This window comes from Tamandua tetradactyla, chromosome 8 (genome assembly GCF_023851605.1).
Source record: "Tamandua tetradactyla isolate mTamTet1 chromosome 8, mTamTet1.pri, whole genome shotgun sequence".
NCBI lineage: Eukaryota > Metazoa > Chordata > Mammalia > Pilosa > Myrmecophagidae > Tamandua > Tamandua tetradactyla.
The window spans coordinates 112,870,847-112,887,743 of NC_135334.1; the positions used below are offsets into that span (position 1 = coordinate 112,870,847).

General features: G+C 50.8%; 1 protein-coding gene across 6 annotated transcripts in view; it reads left to right on the forward strand.

Moving 5' to 3' along the window:
• Positions 1-16,897, forward strand: part of PRR5L (proline rich 5 like) — a 176,185-nt gene that overhangs the window by 150,692 nt on the left and 8,596 nt on the right. For 4 of the 6 annotated variants that reach the window (XM_077114430.1, XM_077114428.1, XM_077114427.1 and 1 more), the window contains exons 6-8: positions 428-519; positions 7,107-7,247; positions 11,853-11,979. In XM_077114430.1, coding sequence (XP_076970545.1) covers positions 428-519; positions 7,107-7,247; positions 11,853-11,979 — 360 coding nt within the window. The remainder of the gene's footprint in view (positions 1-427; positions 520-7,106; positions 7,248-11,852; positions 11,980-16,897) is intronic. The other 2 variants (XM_077114431.1, XM_077114432.1) reach the window with 2 other exon arrangements.

The window sequence follows — 16,897 nt, forward strand, 5'->3', positions numbered from 1 at the left end:
GAATATCTGGTGGTTTTAGCCAGGAAAGAAGACTCTTAGCACCACGCCCCTGCTCTGGGCTCCAACAACTCTTGACTGTGAGTTTTCCAGCATGTGTGCCTTTACATTAAAAAAAAATTTTTTTTATGCTGTATGGCAGGGATCACATCTCATTCTTTTTCCATGTGAGTATCCCATTATTGCAGCACCATTTGTTGAATTTTTGTTTGTTTATTTGTTTTACTTGTTTGTCTGTTTTTTTGGGAAGGGCATGAACCGGGAATCGAACCTGGGTCTCTTTCATGGCAGGTGAGAATTCTACCACTGAACCACCCTGGCACCCCCACTGCCTTTACATTTTAGATGGAACTGTCTTTTGGCCTCTCCTGCAAATAATGACAAGTCCTTTTCTTTCTTTCTCCCCTCCCATCTTCTCTCCCTTGTGTAGGTGAAAATCTCATTGAGGTTCTGGCTGAAGTCTGGGACCACTTCTTCACTGAGACCCTCCCCACCCTACAGGCAATATTTTATCCAGTTCAGGTCAGTTTCACTGGGGAATGGCCTCCTGCCGGCCCTGCAGTCTATCTTATTTCTTGATCTCTGCGCCCTGAGTCCGTCTGGTGAATGGTGAAGAAGTCGGAAACTGGGCGCTGGGAATGGCTTTAAGACCTGGGAGATATTTTGAGGGCTCTGGGTTCTATATTTGGCACCTAATTTCCAACAAAGAAGAGTGCCTGTGTAACTGGCAATTTGTAGGCTCTTGTTACCCTCTTAGTTTTGAGTTTGTCTTTATATTCTTGGAATGGTTTGTGTGTGTGTGTGTGTGTGTGTGTGTGTGTGTTTTTCTTCTTTTACAGAAATAGAGACATTGGGGGAAGGAGACAGTTTTCTTTTTTCCTTTTTCTCTCTTTCTCTTTTTTTTTATGAAATCAGGAGTTTAAAACAAGTTTCCCTTTACTCTAAAATCATAGGGAAGAAATAATATTCTTTCCCCTCATAAGAGATCCTTGAAGGCAGGAAGCTCCGAATATAGGAAAAAGAGCACTAGACAAAGAAACAATAGACTGGGTTTCCGAATCGTGGTTTTGAGCAAATTCATTTGAGTCCACTGGGTGTAGCTCTGTTTCATCTCTTGTAATATGGGGAATTTAGAATAAAAGACTAGTGGCATCTCTTCAGGGCCCAGTATTTTTCTTCTGTAACCTGAGCTCATTTACTATTTTTACTGATTTCTTTCGATTTGACTAAAGAAAATTATTCCGCTACTTCTTCCAGAATTAAGACTTCACATGTAACAGGGCTTGTTAAAATGCAGTAGTAGGATGCACTACAGTAACGTGACTTTGAGTAGATGGGGGAATTACCTTATACTAGAAGTAAGGGCATGTATGCTCTTTTGGGTCCGAATGGTATTTTAATGGAATTTGGGACTCTTTTAAATATGCCAAATATTTTTAAATTGGGAGATTAGACTTAAAGATCTGATGTTGGGTTTCAGGCCTGCCCATAACATTTGCATGAGAGTACTGACAGAAGCCTCTGGCCTGCAGCCCCCTCCTCTTTACCATCCTGCCTTCATTTCCTAGGACTGCTGTACCAAAGTGCCATATACTGATGCCTCAGAACAATCAGAATATATTGTCTCATAATTCTGTAGGCTAGAAATCCAAAAGGTGTTGGCAGGGTCGTGCTCCCTCTGAAGTGTGGAAGAAAGAATGTGATCCCTGCCTCTCTCCGGGCTTCTGGCAGTGGTCGGCAATCCTTGGGTTCCTTCTCTGCTTCTGTTGTCACCTGACGTTCCCCCCTCCTGTGTCTGTCTGCGTGTCCCTTTCTTATAAGGGCAGCGGTCATGTTGCATTAGTGCCCACCGTGATCCAGGCCAGCCTCATCTTAACTAATGACATCTTCAGAGCCCCTATTTCTAGATGAGGTCACGTGTGCAGGACTGGGGGTTGGACTTAAACATGCCTTTTTGGGGGATACAGTTCAACCCTAACACATCTCACCCTCACTTCTGTCCTGCCCCCTCCGAGAGGCTCGATGGCATTCTCGTGGACAATCTGGCCCCTGTACCCACAAACCTCCCCCTACTCTTCGATAGTCACCTTTCAGCCAGTAGCAGGCCTTCTCTGAGGAGGACAGATTTGGGGTATAGAGTTTCCAGATTTAGCAAATAAAATACAGGAGGCTCAGTTAAATTCGAATTTCACATAAACCTCAGATAATGCCATATTTGGGACATATTTCTCCTAGAATTTCTTTCCAGTTTAACTGGGTGTTCTGTGTTTAGTCCGGCCACCCTTCTGGGAGTTTGGGAGGAGGAAGACCTGAGTGTTCTTTTAGGGCCACATGGGCAGGGAATTCCAGGGTCCCATGCCCAAAATGAGTATAGGACAGAGGGTCTGGGTGTGCATTTCCCTGTAAGTTAGTGGAGGTCTAAGAGGGGCCTCTACAGCTCAGAGGCAGGAAGGAGCCCAGGTGTGTGGGTCTGAGGTTGCTGATGTCTTGCTTCTCTTGAAAAATTATACTGTCGGGCAACAAATGACATTGTCCCCACTTGAATCTGGTTTGCCAAAGCCCCCCGCTGGAAGGCTTCTCTTTTCCCCTGCCAACTCCTAAGGGCATTTGAGCAAATGCCCTTTATTATGCAGTTAGCTGAGACTGGACCTGGGCAGTCCAAGGACAGGACTGTTCAGTGGAGGCGGGGACATCAGTGGGTACCCAAAGAGGGGGAAAATAGAGGGGGGCCTTCTCCCCCCCTTTTTTGTTCTGGACTGACCCAGGTTCACAGAGGCATGCTTTTATGGGCCCTACTCTCTCTCTGTGCTTAGCCTAGAGAAGCTCGGCTGTACTTGAGCCAATATGGATGTGGATTTTTAATTTATTAGAGAAAGGAGGCTGAGAGTATGCAGGCTTGGTTTTGTTAGGCTGTTTTCTCAGCCTAAAACAGGAACTGAAAAAAAAAGCTCTTTCTGGATTGGTATGAATTCCTTTCCTGATATACTAAGTGCTGAGATGCGGCCAGGCCCTGTGACGAGTCAGGACTGTGGTTAATAGTCCCAAATAACCTCTAAGAAAGGAATGGTTAACTCATCGATATGGCAGGTTGGTATAACCTGGGCACCCCACACCCTCCATAAAACTCTTTCGGCCAGCATCAGAGACCGTATTTTGCAGATGGGAAAGGTTTTTATGGCTTTGGGGACCAGCGAGGAGTTCTCAGAGGTACAGCACTGTACTGTGCTGGGATGAATGATGGGGGCTTCTAGGATGAATGATGGGGGCTTCTAGCATAGATAGCTGTGCTGTGTTGCTGGCCTGGACCCGGCTCACTGTGCCCTTTTATTTATTTTTTTTTGTATGCTGTATGGTGGAAGCACATTTCATTATTTTCCATGTGAGTATCCTGTTATTGAAGCACCATTTGTTGAATTTTTTGTATTGCTTGTTTTTGCTTGTTTGTTTGTTTTTGGGGGAAGCGCATGGACCAGGAATCGAAACTGGGTCTCCCACGTGGCAGATGAGAATTCTACCACTGAACTACCCTTGTCACCCCCTCAGTGTGCCTTTAAACACAGGAGGTACCAGGCACTGGGTCAGCTGATCCGTTTGGTCTTGTATAAACCCAGGAGCCTATAATTAATGCTGGGCTAGGAAGCCCCAAAGGTGAAATTTTCATTATTTTCTTAGGCAGATACTTTGACTATCCACGTGTAGTCTGTACTGAAATAGCTGCAGACATTTCACATGAAGAGATGGTGGCAGGAGACCAATCTGGGGAAGTGGTATGGGGGACACCAGCACCCAAGACGAGCCGAGTGGTTCAGAGCATGAGCCCCCAAGTTAGGCTGTCCTGGGTCAGACCCTCACTCTGCCACTTACCACCTGAGGAACCTTGGCAAGAGTCTTCTGTCAAATAATATGGACTTCACAAGGGTGTTAAGAAGATTAAAAATAGTTGCCATCATCATCGATACTATTATCATAAGCCTCTGCAGAATAAAAAAGTATTGCAATCCCAGCTGATAACCCAGTTGTTTGGACGTGCATTTCACCTGTTATGGGCTCAGCAGGTTGAGTAGGAATGGGGGGCTGTCGGCCACACGCCTGGCACTATACTATGGAAGTTTTGGGACAGTCCCTTAGAGTTGCCTCAGTGGGGCTGTGGCCTACGTTTTTCTTTATCATTCTCCTTGAAAAGAAAAACATCCTCTAAATCGGTGAGAGGGAACAGTCTCTCCAGCGCCGTACACTGCTGCCTGCTGTGTAGATTGATGCCTCTTTTTGGAGGGTGATGTGCGTTGAGTCACGTCGTCCACAAAGTCATGTTCACGTCATACCCTCCAGTCCTGTGGATGTGAGTCATTTGCAGATGGGATCTTTGAAGATGCTATGGGTTTAGGGGAGAACAAACTGAAACAGGGTGGACTTTAATCCAACATGACTGGAGTTCTTATAAAAACAGAGGGAATTTTTTTTTTTTTTTTTTTTTGGTGCATGGTCTGGGAAAAAAAGCAGAGGAAATTTGGATGCAAGAAGTAGGAGAAACAAGGAGAGAGGAAGGGAGAGAATGGCCATGTGGAAGAGGCAGCGGTTGGGTGGTGGGCTGCTGCCGAGTCACCACTGGAACCTGCAGACTTCAGAGAAAGTGTCATCCTGCCGACGCCTCGACTTTGGACTTCTCACCTCCAAAACTGTGGAACAATAAATTCCTGTCGTCTAAGTCCCTAGTCTATGGTGCTTTTGGTTACAGCAGCCCTGGCAGACTAAGACACAGGACAACATGGCGACATCTGTAAGGTTTTCAGAAAGTCTGTTTGATCCAGCAATTTTGCTTTGAGGGGGTTTAATCTGGATATACAGATGAAATACTCAGAAAGACACAGAGGAAAACGCTTATTACTGTGTTACTTGTAGGCCTAAAAAATGGAGCTGTTTTAGGTTGGGAGATGGTTGGTTAAATAAACTATGTTTACACCTTGAATATTATCCAGCCTTAAAACAGAGTAAAGCAGATGGTATGAGAGATGTCCACAGTATAGCAAGCTAAACAAAAGCAAGTTGCAGGAAAGTAGGAAGAGTTAGTCCCTATGTGGGTCTAAAGGGTTATGTGTGTGATTTTATATACATAGAAACTGTTTGGATCTTGTATTGGTTAGGGTGCTCTAGAGAAACAGAATTAACAGGAAATATTCATAAATATAAAATTTATATGTGTCTCACGTAACCATGGGAACGTAGAGTACAAAGTCTGCAGGGCAGGCTGTGACGCTGACGACTCCGATGGAGGGTCTGGATGAACTCCACAGGAGAGGCTCACCAGCCGAAGCAGGAATGGAACCTGTCTCTTCTGAATCCTCCTTAAAAGGCTTCCTGTGATTAGATTAAGCATCACTCGTTGTAGAAGACACTCCCCTTTGGCTGATTACAAATGGAATCAGCTGTGGATGCAGCTGACGTGATCATGATTTAATTCTATGAAATGTCCTCATCGCAGCAGGCCAGCACTTGTCCAACCGGACAAACAGGTACCACCACTTGGCCAAGTTGACACACAAACCTGCCCATGACAGATCTATAATCCAGAGAATGAATAAGAACGTTTGAGTGACTATCTGTATGGAGTAAGAAGAAGGGATTAGGGAAAGAGGACCTCTGTTCACCTCAATCCCTGGTTCTGAGCTGTTTTAATCTTTTCCTATGATTATTTATTATCTTGAGGTTTAAAAAAGAAAACCACAAAGAAACTAAACTGGTCTCTCCTTGAAATGCAGTGCCGGGATGGAGAGTCCCTCTAGAGGCCTCGATGGCCTTCAACAGGAATTCTTGGAAAATCAGTTTTGTGGAATGGTTGGCAGTTGTTGGGGAGAGAGGTACTAGAATTGTCTTTTTACCTCGCAGTCTCCTTTTCCCACCAGAATTGCTGCTCAAGAGTAGTTTCTAGAAGCTTACTTGCCCTAGTCTTTTTTTATCCCTTTCTCCACATTTCTTCTATAGTTTAAATCAAATGGGCCTATTGTTCATTTCATTGGGGGGTTGTGAACGAAAATGGGACATGCCCTGTTAGCTTCTAGCATCAGGCAGTACTGAGGAGCCCAGGCCAGCTCCCCACTGGAGCCTCAGGAGCCCCACCCATCAAACAGAGCTAATCATAACTGCCCAACTTTTCAAGGATATCAAAAGAATAGAAGCAAGTAAGAGTGCCTTGGTAATCGTAGAACTTATGTAAAGCACCCAACACACTATTAGCTCCATTTATAGATTTTTAAAAATGCTTTAGGGAGAAAAATATCTAGAGAAATAAGTATAAAACTGTAAGGCAAAGTCCTGCTTATCTCAGATACCAGATGCGGTGGGCTGCGATATGGATGTTTGTAATATGTGAGTTTTTTACATCTTAACAAGGGGAAAAATGATAAAGCTACATTCAAAAGTACTCTTGAAAGGAAAAAAAAATGCTTTTGATTGGACCACGGTATTTACTGAACACACGTGTTGTACGAGGCTCTGTGCCCTGTTAGTGCGTAACCGAGTCGTTGGCAGGGATTCCCCACAGCAGGGCTGTCGGCTCCGTACCCGCGGGGCTCTGATGCCCCAGCTCCACGCCGCGCTGCTGTGTGACAGCGTCTGGTCCCCCAGGAAGGCAGCTGGGAAAATGGTTTGTAGTTCTTCTCAGATCACAGAGAAACGCTTTCCAGTGTGAAAGGGTTTCTGTTCAGAGCCTAGAATGATTTCAGCCTGGTGCCTTCATCCTACGGTTGGTTAGAGGGATCAAGTCAGAATCACCTAAGTGGGTCCGATATTCCCCTCCTTTGCCTGGCATATGCTGAGCACTCGAATAATTAAAAAATGATGTTGAGAAAGTGTTGACAATGTTTACTGTTGTCTCCCCCATTTTCCTTGTGGCCCCTATTGCTCATTGAGGCAAGTCAGGTCATGCCTTAGCTTTACCTCCCAGAGGACAGGGCCTAGGTCCTCAACCCTTTGATGGTCCTTTTGGGCCTAGCAGGAGTTTCTTCCTGTCCTGTCCTGGATGCTCTGTAAATATTTGTTGTCCTGAAGCCCATGTGGTTGGAGGCACATGCAGCAAGCGCTCACCGCAGCCTTCCCACCTCTCTCCTCTCCAGGGCCAGGAACTGACCATCCGCCAGCTCTCCCTGCTGGGCTTCCGAGACCTGGTTTTGCTGAAAGTAAAGCTGGGTGACTTGTTGCTGCTGGCCCAGGGCAAGCCGCCCCCGTCTATTGTCCAGATGCTCCTCGTCCTGCAGGTGAGACGTGGTTCTAAGGCCAGAGAGGGAGGGGACCTAATGCCCAGAGCCCAGGGAGTTCTTTCGTTTGTCTGTGTTCCTTAGTTCCTTTGTCCACTGAGCACTCTCTAAGTCCCTGGAGCTGTGCTTAGTGCTGGGATCACAGTGGGGAATGAAGGAAGGATGGTCGCTGTTCAGGGGATAGACACCTGCTTTCCTCTCTGGTTATGTCAAGGAGCTACAGGTTGCAAGTAACAACAAAAAACCCACTTGAGTCTGGCTTAAGTCAGACAAGAGTCCACTGGAAGGTTGCCATGACAGATGGCCTTCCTGGGGACCACAGCTAGAAATGAGACCATGCCAGGAGCAAATCTGCCAGCCTTCCTCCATTTCTCCACGTGTGTCTGTGTGCCTTGTTTCTCACTGCCTCTCGGCCTTGCTTAGTCTCTCTTGGTCTTGGTCTCTACTTCTCTGCAGAATTGTGTTCGGTACTTTGGTTTGCACATGATCAAAAGTGGCATCCCAGAGTGCAACATTTTCCACTAATAGACTTCCCACAAGCCTGCCCATTGTCTCTCAGTGCCAATCCTGAACCAACAGTAGGAATGTGAGCTGACCGTTATTGGTTGGTGGCTATGTGCCAGTCTTGGGCCAAAGTCTTTAAGTGTGTTGTCTTATTAATGAAATACTCCGGATGACTACCTTATGAGGCAGGCATTATTGTTGTTTCCATTTTACAGACAAGAAAACTGAAACCTAGGAGGTTTATGTGCTCGCCCAAGGTCCCTTAGCCAGTGATCAGTAACATGGTTCAGACCATGAAGCTCTACTTCCTCTCCTGGGAAAAGATTTCAGTTGGCCCAACTTGGGTTGCACTGCCCTCGGCCCCATCATGTCTCAGGGCTTCGTCTCTCCCTTTTCCGTTGCTCACGCATATGGGTGGGGGGCACACAGGTTCTCAGAGACCAGGGCTGTGGCTAGGCAGAACCTCCCAAAGGTAGCTACCTCCATACACCTCGCCCAGCCCTACACCCAGCACAGGTCAGGTGCTGCCCCTTTAGCACCTTCCTGGGGGAAGGTTTCTGCTCTCCCATATAGTATTCCAGAGATTTGTTTGTTGTGGTGGTTTGGAAGGACTGAAACATTCCTGCCAGGGAGGGCTCTCTCCTGCTGATGGTTGAGCTGGAAGGCAGGTGTCTGGGGAATGAGAAGCTTCTGCCACGCGTAGGGCTTTATGCCCGACACCTAACATGCATCCCTTCCCTTCTGTCCTCTCAGCAATCATAGGAGAAGTCGGTCATCAACCCCTGAAGCCCCTGTTTACATAGAGAATCTTCCTCCATCGCTCTAGCCCCTCCCCCGACCTCACTTTGCTCTCCACGGGCCAGTTCAGACTTTTTTTTTTACATGGGCAGGCACCGGGAAACGAACCCGGGTCCTTGGGCATGGCAGGCAAGCACTCTTACCTGCTGAGCCACCGTGGCCCGCCCCAGTTCAGACTCTTCCATGTCCCGTGCTGGTCTTAAGGAAACAGTCCCAAGCTGACTCTGGCCTCCGGCCCTTCCCGCCTGCTCCCCGTGGCAGGGGGGTGTCTGGTCTCGCGCTTCCCTCTGCTTCACTTGGTCTGTTTTCCCATCAGCACCCTGCAGACCAAGGCAGGTCCTTGCGTTTCACACCAGTCTGCTCTCCGCGCCCAGCATGGTGGGTGTTAAATACACACTTGTCCAGAGGATGTCGGACCCAGCCACTAAAAACTGGGGCTCTCCCTTGTGTGCCCATCTTGGGGAGCTTCACACACCCTTTCTCCTGCTCGTGGGGGATTTCTGGAAGGTGGCTGAGGAAGCAGTCCTTCCCACGTGTGACCATGTGCAGGTTCAGAGAAGATGCTGCCTGGCTCCGGGTCACACAGTAGTCTGTTACAGAGCTGGTTTGCTGCTGATTCCTCCGTCCTCGCGCTTTCTACCTTCCATGCTAGATGCATGGTTCCTTCCCTCCCACAGTCTTGCCGCATATTTAGAAGTGCCCTGTATGCTTCCAAGATGGTCCCTGTTAAGGAGGGGGGGCCTGATGGAGCCTTATTTCCCTGCCGGACTCCTGGGAATATGTTCTCCTGGCCCGTCTTCCGGGAGCTGTAGAATCTGGGGCTTGGAATGTGACTGTGACAAGTTGAGTCTGTGCCCATCCAGGTCGGTCCTCACGGCTTCATCCTCTCCTGAGATCCCCCGCTTCCCACAGTGCCATAGGATCTGGCCTGAATTTTCTCTGCCTGACTCTGCCCGAGAGGAAAGAGCCCTTCCTCGGGCCTTCATTGCTCCCTTCCCATCGTTCTTACAAAAGGCCCGTGAGCCAAGCCCTCCCTCCTTCAACATGCTAGGGCCGGAGTTCTCCTCCCGTGTGCCACCCGCCCCTGTTGTCCGACTGTCCCCAGGGGAGGTCAAACCAGAGATTTTGAACAACATGAAGTCCTGGGGACAGGTCCTGAGATCATCTCAAGAGGATTGGGGACCAAGGGGACCGTCACCAGCTGGAGACCCCGGCTCCATGCCAGGCTGAATTCTCTCTTATCATTGTCTTGAAAGTCTTAGTCATTTTTGCCCAGGGGCCAAAAATTTTACACTGGGCCCCGCAAATTACACAGGTGGCTCAGCAGCCAGGACGCGACTGGGAGCGGGGCCAGCTTCTTGGGAGAAAAGCCACATGCATTCTCCATCTTCTCCCCACCTCCTGCCTCCTCTGCTGTCTGCCATCCCTTTCTGTTTAGCACTAGCTTTAGCAGGAAAGGGCTTGGGGGAGAAGCCAGATGAGAAATATCAAGGATGGAAAAAAAAAAAAGAAGCAAAGCAACAAATGTCATCCTGGGCCTTGAAGCCCAGTCAAGGTGGTTTTGTGGCTGAAACTGTTGTGCTTTTGAGGCCGTTTGCTGCCTTGAGGGCTCCCTTCCAGTCTGGGCAGATGATCTGTGTGCATCTTCCTACGTGAAGCACCTCACTTGCATGCCCCCTTGTTTCCAGTGCTCACCTTTCTAATGCCTCAGCTTCAGCCCAGGCTAAGTGGAAGTTGGAGCAAAGGGGGCATGTGAATCCATCGTGTCCTCTCCCCAGGGTGGCCTTTAAGGGCCAGCCAGCCTTAGGTGAAGCTCTTGGCACCATCCATAGATCCGCTCAGGTTTCTGCTGCACCCCTTCCCTTCCCAAGCCTGTCCAGCCCTAACCTCCAAACCTCCCACCCAATGACCCCTTCCTCAATCTCTGCACTTCCTCGAGCCGCTCCCTCTCTCCTGCTGCCCACATCTGCAACACCTCAGGGCCATGGAGCCGCAAAGGGACCAAGGAAGAGCTGGCTTCCTTGGGCATATCCATCAAACCCAGCCGTTCCTTCCTTCTCACCAGCCCTCCATGGCCCGGGCTTCCCCTCCAGTGTGGTGGAAAGTTTTTACTCTTTCCGTGAAAATCACTTCACACATGTTCAGCTTTGAGAATTTGATGTGGTGTCCCTTGGAAGGTTGTTTGGTTCCTGCTTGGGCCCCGTGCCTGTGCTGCTTCCCCACAGCCTCTCCACATGAGAGCATGGCGTCACGGACTTTCCAGTGAGAAATTTAATTCCCTTGGAGTCTGTTGGTTTCCCAGAAAACATTGGTTCCTGGCTCCTTTTTGGTTTTGGCTGTTGAGGTGATTTATTTCAGTTGCTGTTTGTCTAGGGCGGGGCATGGAGGACGTCTGTCATGATGCTTTCCCATCTCGGCGCTAAAAGTGTGCCTGGTCCCAGAATGAATGGCTCTCCCTTTCTCCTGCTCCTCTGGGCTGTTTCATATTCTTTTCCCCTCTCTTTTCGTGCCTGGTGACAAGTGGCAGTAAGATGGGCTCGGAGCCACATAGCTGGGTCCAGTCCAGGGTTTGCCCCTTGACTGAGTTTGCCAGGGCAGCTGGCAACAAAGCACCACCAACCAGTGGACTTTCCCAGCGGGAATTTATCATCTCCCAGTTTGGGAGGTGAGCCGTCCATCACCAGCGTGTCAGCTTTCTCCAAAGTCTGTAGCGTTCTGGCGGCGGCTCGCCAGCAGCCCATAAATTGGTCTCTGCCTCCATGGCATGGCTGTCACTCTCCCCACCCGTCTCCTGCTCCTGACTGTGTCCAAATTCCCTCCGCTCATGAGGATGCCACTCATATTGGGTCCAGGCCCTCCTGGTTCAGTGGGGCCTCACCTTAGCTAATATCTTCAAAGCTCCTGTTTACCTCCAGGTTCACATCCATGGGGCTGGGGGCTTGGACTTGAACGTGGCTTTGTGGGGGGCACGATTCTCTCCATAACAGCACGTATCAGTGATGGCTTCCTGGGCAAGCAACTTAAGCCCTCAGGGTCTTAACCTCCTTCTCTGTAAAAGGGGGATAATGATGGCACCTTCCCCACGGGTGGGTGCCAGGCCACTGTGCAGTGCGTAGAGGGGGGCCTGCTCGCTGAGTGCTGCCCAGCGTTATGGGGTGGGGGTGGTATTGCTGCACGGGGACCACTCAGACCGCAGACCCCGAGCTGGGGGTGGGATGGCCCCACCTGCACCCCACCAGAGGGTCAGCTAACTGCCGTGACGTGTGTGACTGACCCGTGTCTATTTTGGATGTTCATTTCCAGAGTGTTCATGAGCCCACAGGCCCAAGTGAGGGTTATTTGCAGCTGGAGGAGCTGGTGAAGCAGGTGGTTTCTCCTTTCCTGGGCATCAGCGAGGACCGTGGCTCCTCAGGTCCCACGTACACGCTGGGTAAGGGGCCCCGCCCTCGAGTTGCCAAGAGCCTTCCGTGTCATGACCAGCTGGGTTTCACCGAGCACCTTGAGGGGCCAGGCCCTCTGCTTCCCATGTGGGTCAGCTGCAAAGCGGCGCGTGTTAATCGCTCACGTTTCCTGGCGTGGGGTGCAGTAGCCCCCGTTGGAGGTGGAAACTGCTGCTGGGGAGCAAGTGTGCTCGTCTGATTGGCTGCGTTGATCGGTGGCTTTGATCTTTTTTTTTTTTTTTTTTGAGGTTAACTTTCCTGTATCTGATAACAAAAACTGTGCCTTTACTGCACTCTCTCCCCAACTTGAGTGGAAAAAACACCTGTGACAGACTTCCTGCATGCTTAGAAAGCAGCACAAAACGTGAGGCCAACACGGGCTCTCTGTGAGTGTGAGCGGACGATACTTAGCTGCTGTCCCCACTCCATTCCTGTAGGCACTGCCGGGGCCTTGGCTGCAAGGGAAGAGACTTCCCTTGGGCTTTTCTTGGTGACTGCAAAGCTGGCATTAGCTAGTGCCAGGCTCTGTACTGGGCCCCTTGGAGAATCCAGGGGTGAATTGGATCTTTTGCTTCTCTCAACAGGAATGCAGTCTAGATGGGGAAACAGCTATATAGTAAGGCTCATCATAAAAGGCATTCCTGCATTACCCTCTGAGATGTAAGCCTCCAAAATGTGGGAGCTTTTTGTCCTTTGTTCTATCCCCACTGCCTCGAATGGTGCCTGGCATAGAGAAGGCACTGAAAGAATGTTCCTTAGACGGCTAGCAGTCAACTGTACCCCAAGGCCAGCATGACCAGCACCCAGAAAAGATGTGCAGAGATGCAAATGGACTACCTGAATTTGGAACCTGTGGTACCCTCTTCTCATTTTAATGGAATTCTAGCACAGCTTCAAAGAAAGATAGAGGTTGCTGCCCCTTCCTAGAGCTTCAACTGCAGAGAAAAGCAGTGCAGGCCAGCAGTTTTTGCAGCCCCATTCATTTTCCTCTGGAGACACAGCTTCACTGCAGTCACCACTGGGTGCTGGCCCCCGCCTGCTCCCTGTCAATTTCTTCCCTCTCCCTCACTTGCTCACTCCCTCTTTCCACCCAGGAGCTAGAACAAGCCGAGTTGAAACAGTAGCCGAGGGAAAACAATGTCCTTTTCTCCCTGGCACTGAGCTGCGCACCGTGTTGCTGCAGCTCCCGCTTTGGCTCAGCCGCAGCTCTGCTAGGTCAGCTTAGTGGGGGAGGGCCCGGCTGGGTGTCACGGTGCCCACAGGTGAGCTTGGCTATGGCAGGGACTCCACCCTCAGTTGGCTCTAATGCCTGGAACAAGAGTAGATTTGGAAGTTTGTTCAGTGGAGACGTGCTCTAAGAGGGGAGCCCTTCCCCTGGCTTTCCAGCTAAATTAAGAACAGTACAACCACTTGTCAAATTACGGCACAGAAGCCTGAGATTTTATTCTCGGGACAATCCCTGTCTCTGAGGACTCTCTCAGGAGGCGGAGAGAGAGAAAGAAATGCCTCTCTTTTGATTATATTTATTACTTCAGCAAAAGTGTGAGGAGACCCTATTCCAGGCACCTTATGAAATCAATGCTGCAGATTTATCAGTGAGCCAAACAGACTCACCCCTGCCCTCTAGGATGCCCAGCCTAGAGAGGAAGTGACAAATAATAGACAATGGCTACAAGTGCTCTGATGGAAGGACAGCCTGGGGCACAGGGCCCATGGCAGGGAGACTTCACCTGGACCGGGAAATCACTGGGGCCCCTGAGGAAGTGCTATCTCTGCAGGGACCTGTAGGATGAACGTGAGTTAGCTGAGAAAATGGGGTGGGGGTGGGTGGGTGGGGACTAGCCTGGGCAAGGTAAAGGACCTGTGGGAGTCTCGTGAGCAAGAGCATGGGGTGTTCGAGGATGAAAGGCCTTCAGAGTTTCTAAAGCAACAAGTGCAAAGTGGCCGATGGTGGGAGAAGCCACTGGACACAGGCCAGGTCCTGGGTGCTGTGCTGGGTGGACCGGAGAAGCCACTGGACACAGGCCGGGTCCTGGGTGCTGTGCTGGGTGGACCGGAGAAGCCACTGGACACAGGCCGGGTCCTGGGTGCTGTGCTGGGTGGACTGGGTGCGTGGTGGGCAGCACGGTTCGAGGTCCCGTTACAGGTGCGGCAGGCAAGGGTTGTGGTCATTTGGCTGGTGGGGCCGAGATTCCAAAGCCCCGTGTGTTGGCACGTGGCCAGCTGCTCCACACCCTCCACCCTTACCCCACCTCTCCCTGTCACCTGTTAGGAGGTGGCTCTGTTGAGGGACATCCCAGGTCAGGCATCTTGCCCCGAATCTATGGATACTAAATCTTACCATGATCCCAACAGCATGTTTCAATTTGCTAATGCGATATACCAGAAATGGTATCAAGTTACAAGTTACAATCCTAAGGCTGTGATAATACCCCAATTAAGGTACCAACGAGAAGATAGCATCACTCAAGAAAGGCTGATGATGCCGGGGTTTCTCTGTCAGCTGGGAAGGCACATGGCTGGCATCTCCTGGTCCTTTGCTCCTCGGTTGCACTGCTTTTAGCCTCTGATTCCAGTGGCTTTCTGTGTGGCTCTCCAAGCATCTCCAAAAGTCTGTGTCTGGGCGTCTGCTCTTTGTGTCAGCTCTTTCAAGGACTCCAGGAAACTAATTAAGACCCATCTTGAATGGGCAGGGCCACATCTCCATGGAAATATTCTAATCCAAAGGTCCCACAGCTCCATGGAAACAATTTAATCAAAAGCTCCCACCCACAATAGGAGGTCTGCCCCCACAGGATTGGATTAAATGAGCGTGGCTTTTCTGGGGTGCATGACAGGTCCACACCAGCACGGCACCCTGCCTTACTTTCAGGGAGGAAGAGAAGACCTTTGGGCTTCGGGCTTCCTCTCAGTAAAATCGGGACAATAACAGTTATCCTGTCTGTGGGAGAGGAGTGTTGACAGGGACTGGTGAAGTAAAGAGTAGGCAGGCATGCTGGCTGCGAGGGATCCCTGCACACGGGAGGGCCTGAGTGGGAGCGGGAGGTCAAGGGCAGCTGGGACGGTCATCTCAGCAGCCGCCACCTGTCTGACGCCTGTCACTTTCCAGGCACTGGCCAGCTTCCCGGGTTCATTTCATCCTCACACGGCCAGCGGAGGGGCGGTGCAACAGCCACGGTCCCACAGAGCCACGGCACCCTGTGCGTGCATTTGCTGTATGTGTATGCATGTGCCTGTCTCCTCCTTGAATACCAAGATTTATGAAGAGGTTTATTCTAAGAAATTGGCTGCTGATGATGGTGGGGGCTGGCAGATCCGAGACCCATTGGACAAGTTTGGAACTTCCCCTCAGAGCTGATGTGGTAGTCTTGAGGTGGAATTTCTCCTTTTCTCTGGAGCCCTTAGTTCTTTGTGCTTGAGGCTCTGCCTGATTTGCTGAGGCCCAATCTCCTTTGCTTAATGTTGGCCATCGACAGCTGCTAATCCCACCCACAGTGTACCCCTACTGCAACCCCCACAGCAACTGCTTGGCCAACTGGACACGAAACCTAGCTGATGTGACACATGAAGTGAGCCATTGCAGGTGGGTTCTATTGCTACCTCAGTCCCAGAGTCATTAAGAAATGTCCCCAGGGCCACACAGAGGCTTGGGCACCTGAGCCAGAGAATAGGTTTTTCCACAGGGGCTACTCGTTGCCCCACGTGCCTATGTGTGTTTGAACTTGCGGGCATTCCTGGCGAGACTCTCCCCGCCAGCGGGCAGATGGGTTTAAGGAGGAAGCCTCACCCTTAGGAGAGGCAGGGCTTACTTCAAAGACAAAAGGTATGTCACAGGCCCACAGTGGGGTGGGTGAGTACGCTGTGTACATGTCTGTGTGCATGTGTATCCATGTGCTCTATCTGTGAGTGTGTAGTGAGTGTGTACGTGTGTTCTATGTGTGCATGTGTGTGTGAATGAAGGAGTGTGCCCTCCCCTTGAGAGCAGTCACTTTTCTAGGAAATTGGAGTGAGGGGGTGAGGAGATAGTGAAATCTTAAAAAAAACAAGGCAGACTCTTGGGAAGTGGGGCCATGTCCTACCTTCCAAGCTGCTGTCCCAGCTGACTGGAGAACACCCAGCCTGCTTGGTTTCCACCCCCACCAAACTCCCAGCTTCACGCAAATCTCCTTCCATTGTGTGTCCTGGGGGAGGCCCCTCTGCTCCTGAGCGCCAGTGCCTCGGGTGCCTCCCTCGTCAAGACGCTGTGATTTCTGTGCATGACAAGTAGGCCCTCGGGGACTGCCAGGTGCCCACAGTGGGCTTGGGGTGCCCATCGCAGCAGCAGCAGCAGCAGCCATGGGGGGCCCGGCCCGTGACCCTGAGAGATCAAAGGCCTGGGAACTGAGGTCTGAACAAAGGGCCTGAGCAGCGCCTCATCCAGGCTTTGCTTTTCTTTGGGGGATTGAAAGGAGCTGGCGCGCTCGGCGCCAGTGCAGGAGGATGAATGGCCCAGCTCAGCAGGGCGGCTAGGCTGGCGCGGGAGGAAGGAATAAAGGCTCTGAGCTGCCCCGCCCCGCCCCGCCTGAAAGGCGAGGAAGAGGAGGCCTGGAGGTAGGTGCTGCCTGAAGTGGCAGGACCCAGCCTCACCCTGCTCAAAGGGCACCGCTGCAAGGGAATGACCCATTTTTTAGGCCGTGGTGTGTACCCACCCATTGGCTACTAGGTTCCCTGACATAACATTCCCTACCCCGTGGCAGGGCCTGGCCTTCCCTGGTGCAGAGAATAAAAGCAGGGGGTGAAAGCAAGAAACAGCTGCATGGGTAGCTGCCTGCCAGGCCCGGGCCTGCAACCAGGGTAGGGTTGTAAGGCCCCTGGGCCCTCCCAAGGAGCGCAGCAGGCGCTGACCCCAGTGGGGACACAGCTGACGCA